Source organism: Prenolepis imparis, unplaced genomic scaffold, assembly GCF_030444845.1.
Source record: "Prenolepis imparis isolate NDT839.2.m4 unplaced genomic scaffold, iyPreImpa1.0 SCAF_88, whole genome shotgun sequence".
Classification (NCBI taxonomy): Eukaryota; Metazoa; Arthropoda; class Insecta; order Hymenoptera; family Formicidae; genus Prenolepis; species Prenolepis imparis.
The window spans coordinates 65,735-74,013 of record NW_028141246.1 but is presented as its reverse complement, the minus strand read 5'-3'; the positions used below and the strand labels follow the sequence as shown (position 1 = coordinate 74,013).

The window sequence follows — 8,279 nt, the reverse complement described above, 5'->3', positions numbered from 1 at the left end:
TAGAGATAATACATATATATATATATATTAAATGATAATATATCGTTAAAATTATATAAAATATACATTCAAATATTACTACTTTTAACTCTAAGTATTTTAATACTTAATGAAGACATTGAACGAAAACATTTTGGGAAAATATACTATACTTTAAGTAACTTTAAAATGTCCTATCTATTTAATCCTAATACGATAAAGTGTCCTATCTATTTAATCTTATATATAAAATGATAAAATGTCTCTTTATAGCTTCCTTCGATCTTACTACTATAATTATTCTGGCGAAACAATTACATTACGACAAATAACTAGTCTTAAGCAAATATGGCTGACAAATATCTGATTTATTTAATCTTGATCGTAGATAATAAAGTGCTCGTCCTATTTAATAAATAAAAAAAAAAACAATAAAAAAAAAAAAATATATATATACGATAATTAATACGATAATAATATAACAAAGTGCATTCTTAGCTTCTTTTAATCTTATTACGAATCATATATATATGGATTTAAATCATAAGAATATATATATTTTAATTAATGAATCTTAATCATAAACAATAAAATGCTTCTACGGTGTTTCCTCTAATCTTACGAGTATATAAAGTACTTATGAAGGCAGTATGAAATAAAATAACGCAGTTTCTCGATAAGCATAATTTTAATAATTACGTAAAATACATGCGATAATAATTATTATAAAGGAACTATTAAAAATATATACGTTTGCAATCGCGCGCGCGCTCTTCAGAATAACCTGAATCGACGCTATCAAGGCAGTCCTGAAACAATGCACAAAAATAATGTAATGTCAAGCAATGAGATAAACCCAAGGCAAAACAAAGTAAAAGAAAGCTTACTTACCTAATTCTTATAGAATCCCGCTTGGCGTAAAACTTCTTCACGGTACTCCGCGTCTTCAAAATCATCGTACCCCGCGTCCTCACACCTCCTCACCGGCGCCGCGAAATCGATCATTCTCTGCACCCTTCTTTCAGCACGTAGTCTACTCATCTTCACTACGTTCTTCCACAAGCATACCCTCCACGGTGGTCCACAATCCCAGTCGTCCTCTAACAAACAAATAAAGGTTACATACATCGAATTATCAATTATATATTAACAAACCGCGTCATAAAAAAAAAAAATTTAAAAGAACTTACTGAGCATCTCATCGGTGATCAGAAATCTCTCTCTGAACAATCTCTCCTCCTCGCTCCATTCCTCGAATAATTTATTCAGGGAGAAAATATCATCCCCTTCCTCCTCCAGGAAAGCCTCCCAGCGCCGTCTCTCTTCGGCTCTCACTCGCCGATCTTCGCGATCCTTCTTCGTGTATTGATACACAGAAAGAATAACGTTGGGCTGAGAAAGAAAACCCTTAATTATTATATTTCCCTATCTCGATCGCCCCGTTCCAAATTATTAAGCAAATATCAAATATCATTAATATCAGAGGTAATAGCATTAATAATAAAAAAGACTCATACACATTCATGAATAACTACTTACGTTCTCCTTATCAAACTCCATCACCAGAATTATCGGTAATCGCCTGATCACCACCCTCGTTTTCGAATACGGGACTTCAATTTCCATTATAAATTTTTCTTTTCTCACAACACTCTTACCACTGCAAAAACTAAAGTGCGACTGTGCGATTCTTCTTCGTTGACCTGCACGTGGAAAACCATTTTCTTTTTCCTCCCATTCCCCCTCTACTCACATACACTTCTACCTATGATATGTTTACGACTTGACACGCCCTTTCTAACTTACCAAAGACGTTAAAACACAACCTTTCCCAGCGAAAAACTACACATATAGATGCAATATCAGACCTCGCAGCTGCCTGATTCAGAGAACTAGCAAAATACGAAAGCATCCTCGAAAAAAATAATAACAAAAAGAGAAAAGAGAATTTTTATTTATCATTAAGCATCTATGTAAGTTAATATAGTATATATTCCTCGCTACGATAAGCTTCACCCTAAATAATTAACATCTACGCATTGGTTCTAACTGACCTAATTAAAGTAATTTTAATGAAATATATATATCTTAAATATAGAACGTACATATATACCCAAGTACAATTCTTATATCTTACTCAGTTGCAAAATAAAGTTATAAGACATATAGTATATATATATATATATAAAAAAAAAAGAAAAAAAAATAATTTACATATTCATAATTTTAGAATAAAACGTGCATATAATCTATTATAATTCCATACTTTACTCGGTGACAAAAGGATACCTCATATACTATATATATATATAGATATATATATATAAAGAAAAAAAACCCAAAAAGCACACAAAAAAAATAATAATAATAAAACAATATATATATATTTACGTATAATTAGAATAAGAATATATATATATTCAATAATAATCACATATATATATATATCCTACTTGATTACAAAGCTATAGGAATACAAACATACACATATAACCATAATTTTAAAGCAATATCACATACACGAACAATTAGATTAAGAATATCTATATATATGTACTTCACTATGCATTATTACAGACATGTTGTCGTACTTCGCGATTCTCGTTCTCGTTAATCCGATTCATGCTCTTATTGGATTCGATTGTGGCGGACAACACCTGAATATTACTTCGGTATCGTTGCTCGATGTTGGAGAATGCAATCTTGATATACGGAAACCCAATTCGACTGACGTCTACATGCAACTCTTACAACTCTCGGACTACAATCATGCAGAAGTCATCCAGTGCAAGGTGGAAATATCACGGACAATTTACCACTGCGGAATGCACTCGTATGTCTCCATAGTCCATAACGGAAAGGCAGATTATATCCACGAAACCGGATATACAGTGTGCCGAAGGGCATTCGAAGATGGAACATTCTCTCTCGGAGATAGCAATATCATTCACGGACTAAGAGCTAATCAGACTACTTATCATAGTCTCACCTTAGCCGGACGCACTAATAACGACGGAACCTGCAAAGGCACTCAGTACTCCGACCCTTACGGAACCTGGGACAACATCGTTGTTCAAGCCGTCGTCAAGATCTCCTTGAGGACATCGCACGTTCCCGTACAATTAAACTCCGGAAAAATAATATTAAAATCCGAAACCATTTGTCTCTTGAGCGAAGGATTTTGCATCGATTCCGAAAACGGATACTCGTATTGGAAATCCTTGCCAACATCTGCTTGCAATTTCCATCAATATGACGTTCTTTATGAGGGTTTAGCAACTAAAATTACAGATAATTCAACTAACCCTCTTTCTCCAATTATTTATAGTTTGACTACGCAGGACGTCACGTTCGCACTTACGAAGACAAAAGAACAACCCTTGTGCGGATACACTTTATTTCGCACAGAGCACCCTAAGCTCTTTATCCTAGAGACAAAGCAAGGCGATACCTTCGCCAGCCGAGGTATCATCCCCGTGGACAACCTGGATATATTCACATATATGAATTCTAAATTCGTGTATGTGGAAAAACACATCCGACAACAAATGACTTCATTATATTATAATGTTATGCAACAAAAATGCGAATTAGAAAGACAGGTAATCACCAACGCCCTGTCTTTCGCTACTCTTCAACCAGATGAATTCGCATATCGCCTTATGAAAGGACCCGGCTATATGGCAGTTACAACCGGGGAAACCACGCACATCGTCAAATGCATACCTGTAGATGTTGTAGTAAGGAAAACAAAGGAATGTTACACGGAATTACCTGTAACCACCCGCAACACTTCCTTGTTTCTCACCCCGAAATCCCGGATAATTTCTAAATATGGAAATCAAAGGGAATGCAGTTTTGAATTACCAACTATGTACCGTATCGAGGATACATGGGTTCAATTTACACCTGAACCTCAAATCAGACAGTTACCTCCGCAACAATTAAAACCAATGACGACATTAACCTGGGATTATTTGATGCCAGGAGCCCTCGCTGTCAGCGGAATATACTCCGAAGAAGAAAAACTGAGGGATCACATTATGTTCCCCGCAGAGAAACCCGCTCTTCTAAATACAATTGCAAGAGGAATTACGGGATACTCCATTAACTCCGACGCTGTCTCCATGTATAATTTATTGGACGAAGCCTCTCTCAATAAAATTGCCGAGAGTGCCGCCTCACGAGTATGGACCGGATTTATTTCATTCGGATCCGCAACCGCTGGAATCCTTGGCATTCTAATAATTATTCGCATCATAAAAGTCTTCGTCGATACAGCTATTCACGGTTATGCCTTACATTCCGCCTATGGATGGAGCATGCATTTGGTTGGAGCCATTTGGAGCTCTCTCACTCATCTACTACTTCATCTCGCACGAGGACCTGTCGATAAGACCGATAATAAAAAACCAGCCAAGGGACCACCGTCACCTTCTGCTCCTGAAGACCTCTCCAGGGAACCTACCGTAATCATTAATGGGTTTTCAAGACCAAATGATAATGCCTCATCCAACATCGAATCAGCAACTACTAATAATGTTTCTGATATTAATTCATATCAGAATTTAAGAGATCGTTTAAAAGATCTCGAACAAATTCCTTCGAATACATCGCAATTTGTTCTTAAATAAGGGGGGAGGTGTAACGTCCCGTCATTTTCGATAATACCATACTTTTGCGCGCTACTGTTTTCCTGCGCCAATACTTAAAATTTAAGGATAATTAATGATTTTCCTCTTTACATATAATTGTTTAGACTAAAATCAAGCATTTATATTATTAATTACTAACCATACCAAATCTAGGGTCTCCAGTTATCTAGTTCTAACCAGCCGCTACCAGGAACTAGCGATCCGACCAATCAAACGTCATCCGAGACCCCTGAGCGTATACTTCAACTAACCAGTTATTATTATATGAAACTAACCCTTAGCAATAAGAATATATTTTAATCATGACTAACCCACCTATATATGATTATTCAATATTAATTAAACAATATAATAATATTATTTATGGAATCAGAAACATAATAACTTGTCGAACTTTACTTAACAATTTAAGACTTATAGTAATGAGTTTTAGAAGTATTTTAATCACTGAATTATTATGAGGAAGGTTCCATAAATCCTTATCTTGCGATGCATTGTAACGACAAGCCTGCGACAAGCATTCGATGAATTACTAAAAGTGTTCAAACACTTAATATTTTAAGATTTTATCCGCAATTATATTTACGAAGCCTTATTTCAGTCATTAAATGATTTCGATAACGAACCCAAGATTATTAAGATTTATTGAGTAAATTATTGAATGAAGAGATTTATAAATAAGGCCCAAGTGGATATAATTAAAGAGAATATTTTATTACAGAATTAAGTCAAACGAGAATAAGAAAGTCCCGATATTACGTTATGGAATCATAATTCTATAATTTAGAAATAACCTAATCTTACCCTATTGCATTAAACTCAAGTTTTATTATAAATGATCAATCATTAAGAATTCTAATTAATAATATAAAATAAATTATATTAGAAATGATTCCATAAACGTACAAATGAATATTTGGCGAACTACAAGAAACTTTAATATGTATCTATGCGCAGACCTCTCTAAAATCAGCTCATAATCAGCAAGTAATTAAGTGCCGATCGTAGGTGACAAGCCGCTTCCGTCCGTTATCTCCCTCGCGTTATCGGATGCTAGCGTTCAAACCACAAAAGAATAATAAATTAGACACTTCTTGGAATCGTCGCTCCTCATCTCAAGCTCACCGCCTAACTTCGATATCCTTTCCAGATTATCTAAAACTCGTAAATTGATAGTTGACACCTAGAGCGTTCGCTCCTGCGGGTCACCGTATCATGACCTCTTAGTACAATTTATTGTGACATATTCCAAGAAAACGTCTTTCTTAGAAATCCCCACCAAAAGGGAATTGCACACGACACTCAGATTTTTCTCGATTTGATGGGTATATAAACCCTTAATTCTTAACTTCATCGCGGCATACCATCATTAGCATCTCACCGTAACTCTACGGCATCTCATTATCGAGATCCTACCGTAGCTCTACAGTACATCATTTCTGTAGCCTTACGATACTCTGTATAAAGTCACGCGTTTGCCGTCAACTGCGTAGACATACCCAATTTGTTAGTCGCGCATAGAATTATAAAGTAAAAGTTAAATAAAGAACTCTTGTGCTTCAAAACTCGAATACGTTGATTTTGCCAAACATCCCGCGACCGAGGTCCTAGAGAAGGGAAGAAGGCGAACGAGCGTATTACGATCCACTGCCTGAAGTTCACAGTCTATCACAAGGTAAGTACTTATAATTACCCAGACTATTTAACACGCCAATTTTAATTCTAAGTTACGTTAGACTGACAATTCTCTTTCAATCACTACCTTCTCCTAAAACAAATAAACGAAATCCACTGTTAAGCATTGCATGCAGCTAACAGTTTCCCGTTGTCAATCGGTATTTATCAAATTAGAATCCAACTACCTTTCCATAATTTATTCAAGGTATCAATATCAGAAACTAGCAATATTAACGTGTAGAAACAGTACTCTTGATATCACTCGGACGTCGTCCAATCCACATTTTACCTCTAGCCGTTGGACGTACCTTTCGTAAGTCCATACGACTCTCTACCATTTCCTCAGCATCCCGTCGTTGTCGAGCACCCAGCGATAGTGCCTGGTGACAAAGCTCCCCTCAACACCCTGCGTTATTTCCATCGTCGACGATAGGCATCCTTCGTATGCCCGAAGACAACTTCTCATTACCTTCTCTCGCCTAATAATATCGATAACAAGAGACAATATATCGCGTAAGAATTCTTAAATAGAATTCTAGAATTAATTTCGCTCTGGACGTGGTCCAATCCTCATTTTACCTATAGTTGCAACGCATACTTTTACCGTAGGCACAAGCAACTTTCTGCCATTTCCTCAACTTCCTTTCGTTGTCGAGCACCCAGCGATAGTGCCTGGTGACAAAGCTCCCATCAACATCTTACGTTATTTCCATCGTCGACGACAGGCATCCTTCGTATGCCCGAAGACATTCTCCTTAACCATCGACCTTCCTTTTGAATTCATATTTAAAACCAAATGAATAGACGTATCGGATATTGATATCTCACTCTCTCTAGTTCCCCTTCATGTTATCTCACGATAATCCTTATCTAACTCATTATAAATATATTATTCTCATCATTGCCTCTACCAATTAATTCAAATGCTACCCAGATCTACTGAATTAGACGTCCAAGGATTAACAAACGATGATGCAAATTCAATTATAAATATAATTATCGGGCTACTAACTGACGTTTTAGAAGGAACTATTGATATCGATCAACTCATAGTCTGCTTAGATAATCTTCATATCCCTGGTGCTCAAATAAGCGTCGAATTCACAGACGATTAAATAAATATCAAATTCATTTTATTAATTAGCCCCTGAATTATTATTATCCAGATGAATAAACAACTTCAAGGCTTAATTTGCAATACAATTTACCAATTAATACTCAATTTGATCTATGAATATTTGAATGGTAAAATAACTTTCGATCAAGTCATAACTATTTTAAACGACATCGAAGATATCGCTAATAGATTCGATACTCCCAACTAATAACTAATACCCCACTCCTGTGACCTACAACATCCCTAGATCCGTAACTTCGGTCCTAGCTCTCGGCGTCCCAGAGGTATAGCCGGTGTAAGCAGATTGCCTCACAAAAATAGAGAGCGCCCGTTTTCTCACTAGCCTAGGCATAGAGAGAGAAGGAAGATCACCCAGACGTGACACCGTCCTTCACTTTCACTGCACTGTGACTTCTGCTTATTTCCGTCAGCTGTTTTTCTAACTGACGTGCCTGCTTCCACACGTTGTGTATGTGTGTATTGCGGGTCTTATTTTTTAGTATGCTGCTTTCTGTGTTGTCCGTCGATTATTTCGACGTGCCTGATTTTTCTAATACTTCTGTATTGTTTTCAGGTCTTCAGGTTCCTGCTGGTCCTGGCGGTCCGTCGGCGCAATCCCACCGCTGCCACCAATTTTGTTGTGTGCCTCGAACAAGGCACTGGAGTTGCGCCGAATTAAGGATGAGGATCCTCGGGTCGACCGGGACGTCGTAGGAAGATAGGAGGATTATTCTCTTCTTTTGATTAAATCGACTCTTATTTCTGATTAAATATTTGGTTTTACTTTATTTCTCGACCTTTCTTTAAATATATATATACTAGCGTTTCGGACCGCGCTTCGCGCGGTCCTC

General features: G+C 36.6%; 1 protein-coding gene across 1 annotated transcript; it reads right to left on the bottom strand.

The window, feature by feature from the left end:
- Positions 1-870: 870 nt before the first annotated feature.
- LOC145947479 (uncharacterized) lies at positions 871-1,605 on the bottom strand. Its single transcript, XM_083057258.1, has 3 exons — positions 1,519-1,605; positions 1,170-1,371; positions 871-1,079 (listed from the first exon to the last, which is right to left on the bottom strand). The coding sequence occupies exons 1-3, from the start codon at positions 1,603-1,605 to the stop codon at positions 871-873; spliced, it is 498 nt and encodes a 165-aa protein (XP_082913384.1).
- Between the last annotated feature and the right edge of the window lie 6,674 nt (positions 1,606-8,279).